General features: G+C 36.9%; 1 protein-coding gene across 2 annotated transcripts in view; it reads left to right on the plus strand.

Annotated features, from left to right (window-relative positions):
• The window catches only part of LOC140739988 (endophilin-A2-like), a 134,505-nt gene that overhangs the window by 40,070 nt on the left and 72,272 nt on the right, over positions 1-22,163 (plus strand). For both annotated transcript variants that reach the window (XM_073068732.1, XM_073068733.1), the window contains exon 2: positions 13,455-13,523. In XM_073068732.1, the coding sequence (XP_072924833.1) occupies positions 13,455-13,523 (69 nt within the window). The remainder of the gene's footprint in view (positions 1-13,454; positions 13,524-22,163) is intronic.

The raw sequence follows: 22,163 nt of genomic DNA on the forward strand, positions 1-22,163 counted from the left end.
TTACTGGATTATTGCCTTTTGCCTATAAGTGGTTTTTAATAATGTCTTCAGGACTTGGTAAGCTATAGTGTGTGGCTATTGTGACTGTGATTAAAGTTACTGGAGAGATGCTCAGTACAGGCTCACAAACCCAAAGGTACATCACATTTTTGTATCTTTAAGATCAAAGGTAACAGTAGGTGTTTTACTATAATTTCAATAGTTGCAATGACATTATTTTCTTAAATACTTTGGGATGACAAATGTTCTCTTGAGATGCATAGTGGAAGCACATTGTAATTGATAAGACACCTCTGAAGGTCCAAGCACCTTTGGGAGAAACTAGTTAACACAAATATTCTAAAACCTTTTCACGACAGAGAGCCAGACACCCAAAATTAATATTGTCAGGACTGTCTCTGAGTACATAAATATGGCAAGCACACAAAAACTATTGATTGCTTATACAAACCCCATTTCCAGAAAAGTTGGGATATTTTCCAAAATGCAATAAAAACAAAAATCTGCGATATGTTAATTCACATGAACCTTTATTTAACTGACGAAAGTACAAAGAAAAGATTTTCAATAGCTTTACTGACCAACTTAATTGTATTTTGTAAATATACACAAATTTAGAATTTGATGGCTGCAACACACTCAACAAAAGTTGGGACAGAGTTAAAATAAGATTGAAAAGTACACAGAATATTCAAGTAACACTGGTTTGGAAGACTCCACATTAAGCAGGCTAATTGGTAGCAGGTGAGGTATCATGACTGGGTATAAAAGTAGCGTCCATCAAAGGCTCAGTCTTTGCAAGCAAAGATGGGTCGTGGCTCACCCCTTTGTGCCAAAATTTGTGAGAGAATTATTAGTCAGTTCAAAAGGAACATTTCCCAACGCAAGATTACAGAGAATTTAGGTCTTTCAACATCTACAGTACATAATATTTTGAAAAGATTCAGAGAATTCAGAGACATCTCAGTGTGTAAAGGGCAAGGTCGGAAACCACTGTTGAATGCGCATGATCTTCGAGCCCTCAGGCGGCACTGCCTAAGAAACCGTCATGCTACTGTGACAATTATAGCCACCTGGGCTGGGGAGTACTTCGGAAAACCATTGTCACTTAACACAGTCCGTCACTGCATCCAAAAATGCAACTTGAAACTGTATTACGCAAGGAGGAAGCCATACATCAACTCTATGCAGAAACGCCGGCGAATTCCCTGGGCCCGAGCTCATCTCAGATGGTCCAAAAGACTGTGGAACTGTGTGCTGTGGTCAGATGAGTCCACATTTTAGCTAATTTTCGGAAAAAACGGGCGTTGAGTTCTCCGTGCCAAAGATGAGAACGACCATCCTGATTGTTATCAGCGAAAGGTGCAAAAGCCAGCATCTGTGATGGTATGGGGGTGCATCAGTGCCCACGGCATGGGTGAGTTGCATGTATGTGAAGGTACCATTGACTTTGAGGCATATATTAGGATTTTAGAGAGACATACGTTGCCATCAAGGCAACGTCTTTTCCCGGGACGTCCATGCTTATTTCAGCAGGACAATGCCAGACAACATTCTGCACAGGCTACAACATCGTGACTTTGTAGACACAGAGTGTCTCCATCATGAAGAGGAGAATCAGACAACAGAGACCATGGACTGTTGAGCAGCTGAAGTCTTATATCAAGCAAGAATGGACAAAATTTCCAATTGCAAATCTACTACAATTAGTATCCTCAGTTCCAAAATGATTAAAAAGTGTTATTAAAAGGAAAGGTGATGTAACACAATGGTAAACATGCCTCTGTCCCAACTTTTGTTGAGTGTGTTGCAGCCATCAAATTCTAAATTTGTGTATATTTACAAAATACAATTAAGTTGGTCAGTAAAACTATTGAAAATCTTTTCTTTGTACTTTTGTCAGTTAAATAAAGGTTCACGTGAATTTTTATTGCATTTTGGAAAATAGCCCAACTTTTCTGGAAATGGGGTTTGTACTTCTGACCACATCTGATATGCTCAGTGACAGCATCCATTGGGTCTGCCAGTTTGCACTCGAGTCACAATGGTGCAAATAACTTAGCCTTGTTGCCTGATTTGATGCAAGCAAATTAACACAAACCCATTGTCTTAACATTTGGTTCTTGTAAATGCGATCTCAGTCTGTCAAACAGCCTGTGCTTTTAAGTTCAATTTACTGCTGGCAATTTACAAAAAAAACCTGAAGGCTAATTGCAAGCTTATAGAGCTTATTTGCATTTATAATAAGAACTGAAGACTGGTCCTCCTTTGAATTATTATGAACTATATTCACATAACTTCAGAGAAGTCCCTAACATGGCTGCCTATCCCATCATCCAAACTATTAATAAATACGGTTTAAGAAGATAAGGTTCCAATATCGAGCGAGTTGTCATGTCATACCCTCTTATTAAAAGAACCCAGTTGGTAGGTTTGGCACTGTACAGGTCATAACATAAAATCCATACTAATCCAAATGTTTAGAGGTTATTTTGTTAGGGTCCAGTAATACTGTAATAACATTTGGAAATGAGTTTATTAAAGTCAATGCTGATTTCACATTTTATATCAAAACCTTCTGAATTTTTATCTACTTTTTGGAAAGTTGAAAGAAACAAGAATGCTTATGAATACAAAAAACCTTTCTCGAGATTTTACTATAGATGTTAATTATATTTCCCTTGTGTCTCTCTTCATTCTGTTGTAATTTTAAAGCTCAGTTATCAGTATTATTTTAAATAGTGCAAATTATACCTTAGAAATTTTGAATTTGTTAAATTAATAAAACTATTTCTCTAACAATAATATCTTAGTATGTGCAATTTAACATAGTAGCCAAGCCTCAATTTGCCCAATTTTCAACACTTGTCTAAAGCACATTAAAGTTAAGTTTAGTTATTCAACCATACAGTCACGCAAAAAAAATTATATACAGCCCAAGTCCCAGAGTGGCGTGTCCTGCAAATTGATGGTATATGTGTGCAATTGGCAAGGAAATGCCAGTTCCCAGCAATCCAGAGACAAAGCATACCCACAATCCAGCTTGTCATTCCACCGAACACTGGAGGGCAGCACTAACAGGAAAGGCCAGCCCCCAACCAAGCATGGATGCTGTACTACACCGCCTACAGTGTCTCCGCTCCTGGATTGTAGCAACAGGCAATCCTGCTGCATGAAACCTTGTCCTTCTACAGCAGGTGCCACGCAGCTTCATGTCATCCATTGTGTCAACAAACAAGGGAAACAGGCCTGCAGCATCTTATATTATCAATGCCCACAGAGTTTTGTGATTACAAGAGAAACGTCCAAGTCAATCACCTGCTGTTACACTGCACGCTGCCCTTGTGCACCAACTCCCATGCCTCCCTGTAGCAAGCACCAAGTTCAGCTCCTCTGCCAATGAGGAATGGGGTAGACCTACAGTACCCGAAGTTCTTAAAGTCCAGCATTGCCTTGGGGTTGTAAAAAAAAAGACATTTAAAAAAGACAAAATTAGTTCTGGTTGGCCCCGAGAGGCTGTTGTGTTTGAGCGCTCCGCCATCTAACTGGAACTAAGCTTCTGTTAAACTTTGTTCTTGGGCACATAATAGAAATAAAACTGCTGTATATATCGTTGAAGTCTGAACAATTTTCAACTTTTTAAAGATAAAAATTTATGTATTTTAAGTCATCGCTGATAATTTTGTGCAGGAGAAGGGAAGCTATGGTGTAGTAATCTGAAGTAGTTAATAGCATTGATGGTTTAGCCTTGATCTCCAGTGATTCTAGCTACATTTATATTTATTTTTGAAATTCATAAAATGTGGCTCCTATACTCTTTTATCCAGGATTTCACACGTTGTCTTTTGAAAGTATGTCTGTGAAGAGCTGTCTTTGTGGTGTTCATGAGAGCTTTGTCATTGATCTTTTACTAGCAGTGCTTCCAACCTGATTTAGGGGTCAGGCTGATCGATGTCTTCACCAGGATATGCATAAAAGTACATTCAAGCTGTACTGCATAGTAAAAGGCTAGTAGGTGCTACAGTTTCTTCCAGGGCCTTTGCTCCAAATGAGTATCTTTCCATCTATCATTTCACTTTTTTTCTTAAAATGCATCTTAATGATTTGTCTCTGCATTTATCTGCCATTGTAGCAATTTGGATATATTCTTTCTCTGTAATTCATCTTGATTCTTTGCTGAAAACTTCAACGTAGCAATGTTTATGATAGCAATGTGATTCAATAGTGGTGCTCTGAGTTGGGTGATTATGGTTTTAAACATACTGTAGGACAGGGGTTCTTAACCTTTTGCTTTATGCCATGAACCAATACTATTAGGCAAAGGGTCTGTGGGCTGCAGGTTGGGAACCCCTGCGTAGGATTAGACAATATAGTCTAGGCAGATGTACTAGTGAGAAATTGCTGTATTTAAATGAGATATTTAGCATTATCTCATTCATCTTTTATCGGGGGTGGGGGGGGGTGGGTGATTGGTCAGAGAGGAAAATTAAAGATCCCGTGACATTATTTAATGAAAGGTTTCAGGGTACTTGCTTTGAAGGAGTAACCTTCATCTTTTATTCAGTACCACTAAAGGATTGATTGATAGTTTCATTACTATATTAAGGATGTTGTACTGTGTAAACTAGCTCCTGTGCTGAAATGCATTTCAAATTTTCAAATCATGAAATGTGGAGTGGGAAAGAGAAAGAAAATTCTGTGTATATGCTCTGCACTTTTTGCCCTCATTCGATTTGTAATCACAATGAGCAAATAATTTAGCAGTACAAGAAAGCCTTCTGGCACCTTTGTGTCCAGACTAGTTTTGTATGCATTGCAGTGTCACCTGACTATCTGGAATGAACCTGTCGGGACCCAACTAAATGTTAGGTTTGCATGGGATAAATGGCTGCATAAAATGCAGCTGTTACTGCTCTCTAGCAATTTGTTAACAAAAGTGTGCAAATTGATATTTTCTGAAATCATCTTGGTGTTGGAATTCTTAGGTTATTGTGGAGGTATTTTTAAAGTGGAAGCATCTTGAATTTGGCAGCCTCTCATCCTAAGAATATTGGGTTCTGCCAAGGAAGGCTAAATGGAAAGCATTTCAAAGGAATTAAATGTCTACTCTTTCCTAAATCTTAGAAATATGCTGTTATTTAATTATCTTCCTACTTGAATGTTGAAATATGGCATTCTACTTCACATTTTCACAGTGAACTTTATCCTATCGAAATAGTCTGTGATAAGGGCAATCAGGAGGAACACATTTAGTCTAAGGCAGACCAAAACTCCCCTTGTTGCACTATTTCATTGCAGGACTAGTGATTTCATTTTGTAAATTTAGATTTTGAATTATTTTCCTTGAAGGTATTGCCTCTTTGTGGGGTACTGTTCAATTTGACTCGCGTGATACTCTTTCCACACTGGTGGTTGTTAGTGGGCTAACTCATCATGCACTTCATCATGAAATGGACGCACAAATGAGCACAATTTGGTATTGTAGCTTGAGAAAAATTGTGGTTGGTTGCAAATGAAGTATTGTTTTTGAAAGTATGCTGCTATAGGCTGAAAACAATGAAAAACGATTTTGAGCATTTTATTGCTGACCAGATATCCTCCATGTGACCTCCATTAACACTAATGACAAGGATATCCTGAAGGACATGGAGTGGGTATCTGCTATATCTGATAACTAACCATACAATATGATTTATCTTTTGTCAAGCCTTGTAGGAAAATCCTGTTAACCCAGCATGAACATATGACCTTGAGGTGCTGCAATAAAAGCAATATTAACTACAACTGTTTTGCATGGTTCATCACGTAATTGGGTGAAAATTAATGAAGTGGTACTATAGAATACCTATGAGAAGCAAGAAGTATGTAGTGTTATTGCTTCTCATGTTAGGAAATGCTCTGAGAGTAATTGAACAATTGACTGAGTAAGATGAAATTGTTTGCTAGATTTTGTTTCTGTTCTCCCCTCTCCATCATGCACTTGTGCACATAAAATTGCTATTGGATTGCAAAATTTCTAAGTGATTTGTTTCCTCTTATCTGCATTGCCATTGCAGCTGAATGAACTCCTTGTCTCTCAAAACCTGTACAAAGCCAGTATCAATTTAATTATTCATAAAGAAAAGTCTTGTAGTTTTGTCTCAATCTGAATTTTGTTGATTATAAACAGAAGATCAGTAAGTATCCTACACTGTTGTTCTCTATGGAAATACTAAATTGCATTGAGGGGCAGTTTTAAACAAGGATTAGGGGATTATTTTTCACCAAAGTACTTGGTGCTTAATTCTATAACTTGCTCAAAGGATGTTTCAGGATTCATTTTCCCTCATCAACGTTTTTGTATAAAAAACCTTTCATTCCATGTTTGTGAGCTTAATAAAAATTGTTAGTGTTTTTAGAATTAATTTTTGATCAATTTCTTCTGACCACTTTATACCCAAACAACTTCCCTCATCACCTACATGTAAGAATGGAAATTGCTTAGTTCTTCACAGTTTAATCAGACCAAGATTTTGTAACTGGTTATTTTGTTCTGAATTTTAAAAAGAGAGGAAATTCAACTTGCTTTCACAGAGGAAATTCTCATTTCTAGCATACTAATCAACTGCAGCTAACTAATTTTGAGGCTGCCTATTCCTTTCTTCTGAATAGAATGCAATACTTGGTGATTTATGCCCCATTGGCATCTACTTGCAGTTATCTGCTTTATATTTGTGCTGAAGTCAATGGTAAAGAAGAATATATTTTGTTTTCTCTAGTTTGGAGTGTGTGGTTGTGAGGCGTAGCAGATGGAGAGATAATGAAATGGATCTCTTTTTGTGGGTGTATTTTTGTCGTGGGTACTCCGATTCATTTGTAAAATAAAAATTGCAAAAGTTTTAACTCCATTAAAGCTACTGAAATGGATTTAGAATAGTATTAAGGGACAAAATTGTCTTTAATTATTGTTGCAGAAGGGAAGTGTCTTATCTGTTCAGCACTTTAAACTCAATTATAATAAGGAAATAGCATTCAGTCATTTTCATGCTTTTTGGTGCACTTTGCAAGTCTGGCTAAAGAGGCTTGGTCTTTTCCTTTCATCTACATTTGTATTTCATTTCCTTGCTAGTAGTTTTGCTGAGCTTGAGGAATTTTGGTGGATCATGGCTGTTTGTACAGGAAAACTGCCTACCCTGACCTCTCTTTATTTCTGCTTTCTCTATTCAGGTTGATTTTTGTGGTAGCTTGCACACCTTCCACCATCTTTATAGTCCTTTACAGTCAGTATAAATTTTGATAATTGTGGATTTACTAATTATTAGAGATTGCTAGGAATTAATTTTAATAGTGGTTTGATGTAGCTGCTGAATTCAGTGTGAGCAAGGTTGGAATCAAACCAAGTATTCAGTTATTTAGTGATATTAACTAAGCAACTGTAGGCTTGCTACCCAGTAAGAATATATGTTTACAAGTAAACTGCGATGCATGATGTTTCTCACTTTATTGTAGATAGCTGAAGAATATTTTAAGATGTGAATGTTACTACTTGCCAGGTTTCTCTAACACCTCTTTTATAGCCCTAGGTAGCTTGGCAGATCATCACATTGCCTGTGATGACATTATTAAAACTTTTGAATGTATTTTATGACAATGGGTCATCTTTCTTATCGAATTTAGAAATGTAAGCGGAAATAGACCTGTGTGCCATGGAAGAACATAGGATGAAAGTGTGTCCGATTTTTAAAAAAAAAAGTCTATTTAACTTGGTGGCAATGGATAATTTGGATTCTGTGATAGGAATGAAAAAGACAATCACACTGCACAATTTTGCACGTTAGTAAAGCTTAACACTGGATTGTCATAACATATTGTGAAGTAGTATCCCAGTGGTCCTAATCATAACTGTCCATATGAAACTACATGCTGAAATATTTTACTTTTTACTTCAAGTGCTCATCGTTTGCATGCTATTTCTGATTGTTGTAGGTTGGTGCACTTATTTACATTATGCTTAAGGCACAATATAATAGCACCTTGTATGAGACAAATTTTTAAGGTAGATTTCAGAGTTCACAATTTCATGAGACTGTTGGTAAGGAGCAGGAAATGAAATGATGAGCAGGTGAGTTGCTTCACTTGGAAAAAATTACAATTGCATTAATACTTTATCTTGGAATTGAGATAGGTGCAAATTGTCATTTTCCACTGATGCTTAAAGCAAATCTCCTGACAGAACTGATTGATGAAGATGGATGTGATGTATGTGGATTTTAGTAAGGTGTTTGACAAGGTAAGCTCATCTAGGAAGTTGGGAGGCATGGGATCTAGGAAAACCTGGCTGAGTGGATTCAGAATTGGTTTGCCCACAGAAGGCAGAGCATGGTAGTAGATGGAGTGTGTTCTGCAAGGATTTGTTCTGAGGTGTCTGTTGCTTGAGTTTTAAAAATGAATTAGATGAGGAAGTACAAGGGCTGGTACTAAGTTTGCAGATGACTCAAAGGTTGATGTTTTTCTTGATTGTGTCGAAAGTTATAGTAGGTTACAACAGGACTTTTGACAGGATGCAGAGCTAGGCAGAGAAGTGGCAGTTGGAGTTCAATTGAGGAAAAATGTGAAGTGATGCACTTTGGAAGGTCAAACTTTAAGGCAGAGCATGTGGTTGATTCTTAGCAGTGTGGATGAACAGTGGAATCATGGTATTCAAGTCCATAGATCCTTCAAAGATGCCATGCAAGTTGATGTTTAAGAAGGGGTATGAAGTATTGGTCTTCGTTAGCCAGGTGGTTAAGGTCAAGGGAAGCTCTAGTACCACATTTGGAGTATTGTGTTCATTTCTGGTCTCCTCCATATAGGAAGGATGTGGAACCTTTAGAAGAGGTGCAGAGGAGATTTACAGGCAGGCTATCTGCATTAGAGAGCATGCCTTGTGAGGAGAGGTTGAGCAAGCAGAGACTTTCTCTTTGTGACTTGATATAGCTATACAAAATAAGAGGTGAAGGTTGAGTGGACAGCCAGTGCCTTTATTCCTGGGGTACAGGAAAATATATATGAGAGGGCATAATTTTAAGGTGATTGGAGAAAAGTACAATTGGAAGTCAGAGGTAGGTTTTTTTTTACACAGTGAATGGTAAGTGTGTGGAACATGCTGCCAGGGGTGGTTGTAGAGGAGGATACATAAGGGACGTTTAAGGAACTCTCAGATAGGCATATGGATGAAAGAAAAATAGAGGGAAATGTGGGAGGGACATATTGGATTGAGCTTCAAATTAGTTAAAAGATCAGCTCAATATTGTGCATTGAAGGGTACCATACAGTACTGTTCTATGTTCAGCTGATAATTGTTGCAGTGAGATATCCTATCTATTGAGTACTAAATAAATTGACTGCTCTAGCCATATTGAATGGTTCAAATTAATATCAGAGTGTATACAATATACAACCTGAAAGTTTTACTCCTTGCAGACATCCACAAAACAGAAAAAAACCCAAAGAATGAATGACAGCACCATCTTTAGCTCCTCCCACAGATGCTCATCTGTGTAAGATATTGTTTGGTTTGTATATAATTCCATAAATTCTGTCCAAATACAAAATATAAAGCAAATTTATTATCTCTTGCAGGCATTTACAGGAAAATAAAGAAGAGAATTTATGGAAAAAACTATAAATAACATACACTGACAAACAACCAATGTGTAAAAGAAGACAAATCATGAAAATAATTTTTAAAAATGTAAATAAATAATATTGAGAACATGAATTGTCGAGTCCTTGAAAGTGAGTTGATAGGTTGTGGAGCATTGGGGTGAGTGAAGTGATCTGCACTGGTTCAGTAGTCTGATGGTTTTAGGGTAATAACTTTGAACCTGGTGATGTGGGACCTAAGGCTCCTGACCTCTTGTCCGATGGTAGTTGTGATAATAGTGCATGGCCTTGGATTATGGTGACAGTGTTCCTTGTAATTATGTTCAGTGAAGAAAGGGTTTTGCCTGTGATGCACTGATGCACTTTCTGTAAACATTTCCATTCCTGGGCATTGGTGTTTCATCCTTAAAGCCTGTTCTGCTATTCAGTACTATCATAGAGAATCCTTTGGCTCAGTATATTTCAGCTCTTTCCTTTTATCCCTGATGCCTTCTCTGTTTAAAAATCTAACTAACTTAACTATATTAGTGGTTTCTTGCCTTTGATAGAGGATTCTCCAGGTTTGTTACCTCTGAGTGAAGAAATGTCTCTCCATCTCAGTCTCAAATCTAACTCTTATACTGAGACTAATCCTCCTCTGATCCTGATCTCTTAACCAGGGTAGCATCCTGAATACATCCAGTCATCTGAAGAGTACTAAACAGCATGGTCAGAAGTTTGTATGTTTCAGTGAGTTTACCCTCTCATTCTTCTAAACTCTAGTGAATACCATCTAGTCAAATTAATTTCCTGTCGTACAACATTCCTGCCGTCTAAGAAATCAGTCTTGTGAGCGTTTGTGGCACTTCTGCCATGGCTAGAATATTTTGCAAAGATTTACGTGAAGAAATATGGAATATTTATGTGAACAACTTGATATGTATGACTCAAATCATAAGCAAATATAATTAAGTTGCATAGGATGATTTGGTGTACCAGTTTAGAAAACTTTAAAAATCCAAAGTGACTGTTATTCAGGTGAAAGACATGGTGCATTTTGGTTTGACGTTTGACAATATAGAGAGAGGAATCTATATCCTTGCTGTACATTCTATATACTGTTTCTAGTGTGTTGTCACTCAAAGCGACCACTGTCTTGCTTGTTTCTTAACTCAACGTGGACCCTAGAATTTAAATGGCCTCATTGCCTAATTAAATATTATTGTCCACATTGCTTTATCCCTCTTCCATTCTTCATTTTAGCACCCCACTCAAGTTTTTAATAACAATTTCAGTATTTTCAATCTGTAATTACAAAGTTTATGCAATGATCCTTTGATACATAGACTGCAAATGATAGGAACACTTTTTCTCTTTCCCCTCCTTTCAACCTGGCTTGAACTTTGCACCTTTCCATTCTTTCAACCATAATGGAGACTACTCAGTGGGCCAACATAGATGAGAACTTGTCGATCCACCATGCTGTTCAATGTCAAAATAAATGGTGGTCACAATTTAATTCTGCGTTTAGTCTGTATTTTTATATTTTGATTGATCAGTATTCTGCTCAATCTCATTGTTTGTTTTGGTTGTAGTGTACTGACAAAGTTGGAAATAGTTGTTTCTGCTCTCTTAATTGCCATTTGGCAGGGCAATGCAAGATAAAGAGGAAAGGGTTATTTTTATATTGAGTTGTAACAACTTTCACAGAATAAATGTAAATAGTATTTGAGTGTTGCTTCCATCCTTTTGTTGATTAGCAACATCAATCTGGCATAGAACAAGACAGTGATGTTTCATATGTCTGCAACTTAAACAATATAGTCATATTTCCATCCAAAACGTAACATCTGGGCAATTTACAATAGACAGATCAATAACAGTTAGGCCAGTGCTCTTGAATACCTGTATATTGATGTCCAAATGCAATCGCCTACAGCCAATCCAGAGGGGTCTGAATGAGGGACAAACATTTTTGTTGGAATTCTAAAGATCAGCAAAGGGGATGAACCTTTTCCAAAAAAAGTCTTCCAAAGTGCCAAATTTCAGACTCATTTATTTATCACATGTATACTGAAACATGCAGTAAAATGTGTTGTTTACATAAACAACCAACACAACCTAAGAATGTACTGAACCCTCACAATCACAGACATTAGGCTTCCAACCTTCAGTTCCTGGCCTGAACTCAAGGTTCAAATCTCTGACCTCTGGACACTCCAACCCAGGGGCTTCAATCTTTGTACATCAACCTTCTGACATGCCAATCCATGGATTCAAACTCCAGCTTTGACCTCCAGACTTTGCTGAACTCTAGGTATCAACTCCTGGATTTGCAGATGAAGGGTCTCTAACCTATGGGCCTTGACCTCTGAAATTGCACAGATCCTCTGTAGAATTCTCTGCCCAATGAAGCAGTGAGGCTGCCTCTAAATATATTTAAGACACGGTTGGATAGATTTTTCCATAGTAGGGGAATTAAGGTTTATGAGGAAAAAGAAGGAAGGTGGAGACAAGTCAATGGCCAGATCAGCCCTGATATTGAATGGCCTACTCTTGCTCCGATTTCTTATGTTTTTGTGTTCTTAGGTTTTGACCCTGGGACTTCCCAGCCTGGGTGTTACTGGTCCTCGTGCCTCCTGCCTGCAGGGACCTCTGACTTCCAGAGTATAAAATAATAATTTTTTAGCAAATTTATTAATCTTATTTTCAATGTACATTGCCAATATAATGTACAATGTACTATATATACTAAATATAAAATAAAATAGTAAGAAAATTTTGGAACTCCTCAGCTGATTTCAAGTATATTTATTATCAAAGAATATATAAATAATACAACCTCGAGGTTTGTTTGCTAACAGGCAGCCACAAAGCAATAAACCCAAAAGAATCCAATTAAAAAAAAAGTAAAGATCAGCACCCTATGCACTGAGAAGGGGGACAAAAAATACACAAATCATGCAAGCAATAGAAGCGAGCAATTGTACCTCCGATCCCAATGCCTTGTCTCTCCAGTGTATCGATACAATTGTCCAAACAGCACATCGTTTCTGGCACTAGGACCTGGGCACCACTGCAGCAAAAGACTTTGAGCCTGGAATATGTCGCTCGGTGATTCTCTTGGCCCAGATTTCTCTACCCAGCCGGTAGCTGCTCTCAATTTCTCGAAATTGGCTTGGTGCCCAGAGCAGTCCAGCACCACACTTGGGCCAGTTGTATGGGCATTGGAGCTCCTCTACCTCGATGCCTTCTCTCCAAAAGGCGTCCTCCACCTGCGTTGATTCTGCACGGTTCAGTCCTTGGATTTGCTTTGTCTTCACTCTCCTCTTTATTGTTTGTGGTAGTAATTTGCTACAAATTACATCAGGAAAGGTGTTATTAGTTATGTTTTTAGTTGCATTATTTTTGTCATTTGAACTACCAGAGAGCTGTCGCATGTGTTTGGTAGCGCCACCTTAAACTGGAAGGTTGCTTACCAAATACACAATATCTGACTTGAAAATGTATTTCTGACCCTAAGTTCTAGAACTTCATACTACATAGCATTTTAAGTACCAAGATGTCTGCAGTCATTGACAGGCAGGTAGATTCTAAAAGCTGATCTTGTCGGTGATTCTGCCATATCAAAAAAACTCAAAACTGATGAACAAGGTGAAGGAAATGAATATATTGTACACATTCTTGATCCGTAAATTAACATTTGCTAGGTGTGGCATCTTTTGCTTGATTTGAAAATGATGTATAATTGCTATAAAGCTTCCAGTGGAATGGAAGAGTGGTGATGCATGTTGTGAGATCTGGTAAGTGCTGATGTTGCTAATACATTTTGCAATTTTTTTTCTTCCTAGCTTGTCAGTGAAAAAGTGGGTGGTGCTGAAGGAACTAAACTTGATGAAGACTTCAAGGAAATGGAACGGGTAAGAAAATTTTCTTGCATTTCTACAGTGTGCAGATAAAACCATTGTTGCTAAGAATATGGCAGCAGGACCATGACAAAAACTGTTTCTCTCCTTTTGTTTCCACTCATTGTCTAGTCCTGCACTCATCATTTAGCCCCCTTTCTGCTTTCATAGTCATTGAAGAATACTGAACAGAAACAGGCCCTTCAGCCTAACTTGTCAATGCCAACCAAGGAGCCCATCTAAGCTAGTCCCATTTGTCTGTATTTGGCCCATAACCCTCTGAACCAGGGTTTCCCAACCTAGGGTCCACGGACCCCTTGCTTAATGATATTGGTCCATGGCATAAAAAAAGGTTGGTAACCTCTGCTCTAAACCTTTCCTGTCCATGTGCTTGCTGGAATATCTTTTAAACATGTTATTGTGTCAGCTTTAACCATCTCCTCTTCTGCTGTCTTTCTTCATTCCCTATGATCACTTTTGATGGACTGTCTAACCTAATCAACATTTTGCATTGTTTACTATTTCTTCTTTCTCTCACAAAAGAAAACAGATGTTTCAAGACTTTTTTTTTCTACAACTGACAAAATTATAACAGAATGTAGGTCATTCACCCTATTAAATTCATCTTGTCCAGTTCCTCTCTGTCCCCCAAAGTCATGCATATTCTGTCCAATCAAACATTGAAGCATCTTTCCTTTTGAATACTTCTAGGTTAATCCTCTATTGCTACTATCCCAAGCAATGCTTTGATTACTCATTCTATAAAAAGAACAACCTTCACATTAGTTTTGATTCTTGAGTCAATCATCTTCATTCCATGTTTGAAATTATCAATATCTCCACTGAAACAAGCTCTCATTTTCTCTCTAATATCCTTCATGATTTGAAATACTGCTAATAGATTCCGTTGCAGCTATTTATGATTGAAAGAGAACAACCCCAGCTTTCATCTTCCCTGGAATCATATTAGTAAATCTTTTCTGCTTCTTTCTAAAACTTCGACAACTCAAATGGGGCACTATACTCCAAGTATGGCCAAATCTAAACCTAGATGTTATAAAAGTTCATTCTCGTTTGTAGCTCTTGTATTCTGTGCTTGTTTTAAAGTTCAAAATTCTGTTGGCTTTTTAACACTTCCTCATCCTTCTCGTCATGAAACAATACATGTCTATCGGCAAATTTGTCTGTTCCCTTTCTGAATTGTGACCTCAAATTTATTTGTGTATTTTCAGCCTTCCTATCAGGATTTACTTCACCTAACTCAACGTAAATTTCGTCTGGATATCACCTTGAAATCTGCCATTATTCTCCTCGTAGCTCAAGAGGTCTCCAAGTTTGAAAGTTCAAAGTAAATTATTATCAAAATATGTATATGTTACCATATACTACCTTGATTGATTTTCTTGCAGCCATTTACCAGAAAAAAGAAATACAATAGATTCGCCAAACATTCATATATACACAAGACTGACAAACAACCAATGTGCAAAAGAAGACAGACTGTGCATATAAAAAAGAAATACTGAGCAAATAAATTGTAAGAGTCCTGTAAGTGAGTCTGTAGTTCATAGAATCAGTTCAGAATTATAGTCAATGAAGTTACCCACACTGTTGACATTTGGAAATTGTGCCCTGTGCAGCAAGTCAAGGTCGAGTTGAGGCATTGTAATAACATGGGGTTAACTGCCAAGTAATTGGCTGTTTTATTTTTGCAACTTCCCTGTAGGAACACCTGACTTCCATTTGATAGCTTGCCACAGTTTCATTTTCATTCTGCAAGGGAATCCAAAAGTACAGCCCAATTATTGTTCCTCAATGAAGAGTTCCATTACCGTCCAGAGATCAGCCCTTGAAAAAGGAATATTTCCAAATGACATTCTGTAGTAATTGTTTAATTTACAACAATGCAACATGGTCTTCTGTTGCGTTGGTTATTTTTGTTCATCTTGTTTTAATATCTGCCAATTCTGGCTTACAGTTCTGATGGTCTTGCAGGGCAAAGAGGGAATTGTGTCACATTTCCTCCATTGTTGCGACTTGATCTTTTCCAGTTGGTTTTAAGTTACTGTGCTTTGGTTGATATGCAGCATGTTGCTGCAAATCTGGATACTTAAGTCACATTGAAGGATAGATCATTTCCAGTGATGTTTTAAAAAGCAGTTTATAAATTGATAAGTGAGTAGCATTTAAACACTGAGGTAAATTGCATGATTCCTATTGACCACCCTACCCCCATTTCTGTTGTCCAGAGCTGCTGAGGCCAGATATAGCAACTACTTTGATTCTCTGATCCAATAAATTTGAAAAACTCAGAAGCTAAATTTGCAGTCCGACCAGATTGTTGTTTTTTTCTGGAAGTTTACCATTTAAGGGAAGTGTCAGTTATTTACAGTATCAGTCCCTTAAGGATTTTTAAAAGTAGTACCTTAACTATAATATCCAGTCGGTGCTTGAACAATAATCTCCATTTTAAGTTACTGACTAGCAATGCAAAACTGTACTGCAACAATTGGAGTTAAACAACATGGAATTAGGCCCTTTCGTCCAACAGGTCCACGCCAGCAATTCCTGGCTCTAATAATTCGGTCATCAGTATTTTTTGCACTTTTAATGTTGAAACCTTATAATGTATATTCTTATACTTTAATTTAAAATTTTACATGAACCGAAGTTTTTGATGTCCTAGTTTTTGCCACTTAATCAGGTAATAATGCAAACATTTCTTTCCAAATTCTATAATGCTTTGGAGCATGGATACTGGTTATTTGGATGTGTGAGTCATCGGACTAAGTAATTTATTTTCCATGTCAGACAATAATATAATTTCAGTCCAGAAACAGTTTTCAGTGATAGGAGATTGGATCCTCCTATTTCCCACTTAATCTTGATTTGCAAATTTAATTTTGCCGTAGATTATCTGATTCTTGTTTTGACAATCTGTCTTTTATTGTCTTAAATTGGATTACTTTATTAATAGTCTCTTTTATCTTTGGCTCTGAAGTGAAGGCATCAGTTGCAGAGTTTTCATTGAATTTTCACAATCTTCAAAATGGATTCTAAAGCTCAGTCTTTGAATCTCCGTATTAAATGTATTAATTTACCAAAGGAAAGACTCTTCACTTAAAACCCACTTTTTTTGGTAGGTGCTTGTGTAGATTATGCAGGTGCTGCTTGATCTGCCTATTGCTGTTTTTTTTTATTTCAAATCTTCAGCGATTGTGGTATTTACTTTTAATTTGTTGTGTGAGGCAAAACTTGTTCTCAAGTGTGGATCTGCAGTTTTTCCAGAATTTTACATATTACTGAGGCGCTCAATTGGAATTAATTTTTGGGTTTACCATTACCTTGAAGAAACCGCAGCAGGGTAAGGGTTAAGATCATCTGCAGCTAGTGTGCTGCTGTACAGAACAAGGTCCTTGGATGTATTAAGATCCCCTTTGTGCAGTATGAAATACCAAGGACATGAGCGGACCAAGACAAGAAAAAGATGGTAATGAAGGTTTGAGAAGCACACTCTTTTTATTGGACAATAACCCTTCAGTAAGACTAAGGCATATTTTGCAACCTTTGATCAGATTAAATGTAAATAAAGGATTGAAAAATATGTAGCTTTTATTGGTAATGAATGCCTGTAAGAATGTATCATAATCAGTATTCTACGAAAGCAATTAAGGAATTAGAAAGTGTGTAAGATTTCAATTGATCAGTTTTATATAAAATTGACAATTCTTAGCAAAAGTTTAAGAGCAGTTCATAGAAACATACAAAACCTACAGCGCAATACAGGCCCTTCGGCCCACAAAGTTGTGCTGAACAAGTCTCTACCTTAGAAATTACTAGGCTTACCCATAGCCCTCTCTTTTTCTAAGCTCCATGTACTTATCCAAAAGTCTCTTAAAAGACCCTATCATATCCGCCTCCACCACTGTTGCCGGCAGCCCATTCCACACACTCACCACTCTCTGCGTATTTAAAAAAAAACTTACCCCTGACATCTCCTCTGTACCTACTCCCTAGCACCTTAAACCTGCGTCCTCTTGTGGCAACCACTTCAGTCCTGGGAAAAAGCCTCTGACTATCCACATGATCAGTGTCTCTCATCATCTTATACACCTCTATCAGGTCACTTCTCATCCTCCGTCGCTCCAAGGAGAAAAGGCCGAGTTCACTCAACCTGTTTTCATAAGGCATGCTCCCCAATCCAGGCAACATCCTTGTAAATCTCCTCTGCACCCTTTCTTTGGCTTTCACATCCTTCCTGTAGTGAGGCGACCAGAACTGAGCACAGTACTCCAAGTGGGGTCTGACCAGGGTCCTATATAGCTGCAACATTACTTCTCCTAAATTCAATTCCACGATTAATGAAGGCCAATAAAAGAGTCGACCAGCGCAGCTGCTTTGAACGTCCTATGGACTTGGACCCCAAGATTCCTCTAATCCTCCACACTGCCAAGAGTCTTACCATTGATGCTATATTCTGCCATTATATTTCACCTACCAAAATGAACCACTTTACACTTATCTGGGTTGAACTCCTTCTGCCACTTCTCAGCCCAGTTTTGCATCCTATCAATGTCCTTTTGTAACCTCTGACAGCCCTCCACACTATCCACAACACCCCCAACTTTTGTGTCATCAGCAAGCTTACTAACCCATCCCTCCACTTCCTCGTCCAGGTCATTTATAAAAATCACAAAGACTAAGGATCCCAGAACAGATCCCTGAGGCACACCTCTGGTCACCGATCTCCATGCAGAATATGACCCATCTACAACCACTCTTTGCCTTCTGTGGGCAAGCCAGTTCTGGATCCACAAAGCAATGTCCCCTTGGATCCCATGCCTCCTTACTTTCTCAATATGCCTTGCATGAGGTACCTTATCAAATGCCTTGCTGAAATCCATATACACTACATCTACTGCTCTACCTTCATCAATGTGTTTAGTCACATCCTCAAAAAATTCAATCAGGCTCGTAAGACATGACTTATGCTTGACAAAGCCATGCTGACTATTCCTAATTATATTATACCTCTCCAAATGTTCATAAATCCTGCCTCTCAGGATCTTCTCCATCAACATACCAAGCACTAAATTAAGACTCACTGGTCTAAAATCTACTTCAGATCTAAAATCCACACCCTCCAATCCTCTGGAACCTCTCCTGTCCCCATTGATGATTCAAAGATAATCGCCAGAGGTTCAGCAATCTCCTCTCTCACCTCCCACAGTAGCCTGGGGTGTGTGTCATCTGGTCCCGGCGACTTATCCAACTTGATGCTTTCCAAAAGCTCCAGCACACCCTTTTTCTTAATATCTACATGCTCAAGCTTTTCAGTCTGCTGCTAGTCATCACTATAATCACCAGGATCCTTTTCCATAGTGAATACTGAAGTATTCATTAAGTACCTCTGCTATTTCCTCCGGTTCCATACATACTGTCCCACTGTCACACTTGACAGTTCCTATTTTCAGGTCTTATCCTCTTGCTCTTCACATACTTGTAGAATGCCTTGGGGGTTTTCCTTAATCCTGCCTGCCAAAGCCTTCTCATGGCCCCTTCTGGCTCTCCTAATTTCCTTTTTAAGCTCCTTCCTGTTAGCTTTATAATCTTCTAGATTCCTAACATTACCTAACTCTCTGAACCTTTTCTTCTTGACTAGATTTATTACAGCCTTTGTACACCACGCTTCCTGTACCCTACCACAACTTCCCTGTCTCATTGGAACGTACCTATGCAGAACTCCACACAAATATCCCCTGAACATTTGCCACAGTGCAGTGACAGGCTGGACTGTTCTCCTTGTGCATAAGTAAATAAAGTGAGATTGGGAAACAAATGCTTTCTTTCTTTTTAAATCTTTTTATTAATTTTTTTAAACAAACATAAATGAAACATGAATACAAAGTGTTTGAGAGTACATAATTAATAGTTTAAATAGACATTCAAATATATAATAATCAATATATATAGCCTCCCAAGAGTATGAACAAAAGAGACAAAAAGAAAAAAAAAACAACCCCAAAAAAAGAGAAAGAAAAAAAAAAACTAACCAAATTGGGCCATTGCATAATGTTAAGTATATACAGTAGTGCCAATAACTCCGAACCTCCATCCAAATAATTAAGGATAATCAAAGTGAGGTTTAGGAAAAGACAATTTAACTGATATGAAAATGTTGAATAAATGGTCTCCAAGTTTCTTCAAATTTAACTGAAGGATCAAAAACAACATTTCTAATTTTTTCTAAACTCAAACAAGAGATAGTTTGAGAGAACCACTGAAATATAGTTGGAGGATTAATTTCTTTCCAGTTCAATAAAATAGATCTTCTAGCCATTAATGTAACAAATGCAATCATTCGTCGAGATGAAGAGGATAAACGACTATTATCCACCATTGGTAAACCAAAAATTGCAGTAAAAGGATGCGGTTGGAAATTGATATTCAGAACCCTTGAAATAATACTGAAAATATCTTTCCAGTAATTTTGTAAACAAGGGCAAGACCAAAACATATGGGTCAATGAAGCAACATCAGAATGACATCTGTCACAGGTTGGATTAACATAAGAGTAAAATCTAGCAAGTTTATCCTTAGACATATGAGCTCTATGTACAACCTTAAATTGTATTAGGGCATGTTTAGCACAAATAGAGGACGAATTGACTAATAGTAAAATTTTCTCCCACTGTTCAGTGGATATAAGACAATGAAGTTCTTCTTCCCATTCCTTCTTAATTTTTTCTGATACTTCTGGCTGTATTTTCATGATCATATTATAAATAATAGCTACTAAACCCTTTTGACAAGGGTTCAGAGCTAAAATTCTTTCGGTAATGTCCAATGGATATAATTTTGTAAAAGACTAACTCATTATACAAAAAATTTCTAATTTGCAAATATCTAAAAAAATGGGTTTTAGGTAAATTATATTTATTAGATAACTGTTCAAAGGACATAACACTATCATCTAAAAACAAATCACGAAAGCATGTTATACCTTTTGTTTTCCATAAGAGAAAAGCTTGATCCATAAAAGAGGGCTGAAAAGAATAGTTAGATATTATAGGGCATGATAAAATAAACTTATTCAAACCAAAAAAATTTACGAAGTTGAAACCAAATTCGCAATGTATATTTGACTATAGGATTTGTTATTTGTTTATTCAATTTAGATAAATAAAAAGGAAGTGAAGATCCTAAGACTGAAAACAATGAAAAGTCTTGTACAGATTTACATTCCAAATTTACCCATTGTGGGCAGGCAGCTGCAGTCAATTCTTGTGTCCAAAATATTAAATATCATATATTAACTGCCCAATAGTAAAATCTCAAGTTTGGCAAAGCCAAACCACCCTCCTCCTTAGGCTTCTGTAAATATTTTTTACCTAGTCTAGGATTTTTATTCTGCCATAGATAAGAAGATATTTTAGAGTCAATAATATCAAAAAAAGATTTAGGAATAAAAATTGGTAATGCTTGAAATAGATATACGAATTTGGGTAATACCATCATCTTGATAGCATTAATTCTACCAACCAATGACAAAGATAGCGGAGACCACCTGATAGCAAGTTGCTTAATTTGGTCAATTAAGGGTAAAAAAGTTAACTTTAAATAAATCTTTATGTTTTTTTTAGTAATTTTAATGCCTAAATAAGTAAAATAATCTGTAACCACGTTAAATGGTAAATGTTTATAAATTGGAACTTGCATATTTAATGGAAATAATTCACTCTTATTAAAATTCAATTTATAACCAGACAAGTTACTAAACTGAGCAAGCAAGGACGAAATAGCAGGAATAGATCTTTCAGGGTCGGATATGTATAGTAACAAATCATTAGCATATAATGATAACTTATACATCCCCTCCCCACGAGTAATACCCAAAATATTAGGTGATTCACGAATGGCTATAGCCAAAGGTTCCAAAGCGATGTCAAATAGTAAAGGACTTAAAGGACAGCCTTGCCTTGTACCACAAAATAACTGAAAAAGGAGATCGTTGATTATTGGTAAAAACCGAAGCCAAGGGTATATAGTATATTAACTTAATCCATGATATAAATTTTGAACTAAAATTAAAATGCTGCATCGTATTAAATAAATATGGCCATTCAACTCTATCAAATGCTTTTTCAGCATCTAAAGAAATGACACATTCTGGTATTTTGGATGAAGGAGTATAAATAATGTTAATTAATGTTCTAATGTTAAAAGATGAATAGTGATTTTAAATAAATCCAGTCTGATCTTCAGAAATGATTCAAGGTAATATATTTTCTAATCTAGTAGCCAAAATTTTACTAAAAATCTTAAAATCCGTATTCAGCAAGGATATAGGCCGATAGGATGCACATTCAATAGGGTCTTTATCTTTTTTAAGGATTAAAGGAATAGAAGCTTCATAAAAAGATTGTGGCAATTTACCTATAATTAACGCATCTTTAAAAATTTTACAAAGCCAAGGAGAAAGTATAGAGGAAAAAGATTTAAAAAATTCTGCAGAATAACCATCTGGACCAGAAGCTTTACCGGAATTCATTGAAAAAATAGCCTTTTTTATTTCAGTTTCCGTGATAGGTGTATCTAAGAATACACTATCCTCTACTGTTAATTTTGGAATATTCAATTTCCTTAAAAATTCAT

Source organism: Hemitrygon akajei, chromosome 16 (genome assembly GCF_048418815.1).
Source record: "Hemitrygon akajei chromosome 16, sHemAka1.3, whole genome shotgun sequence".
Classification (NCBI taxonomy): domain Eukaryota; kingdom Metazoa; phylum Chordata; class Chondrichthyes; order Myliobatiformes; family Dasyatidae; genus Hemitrygon; species Hemitrygon akajei.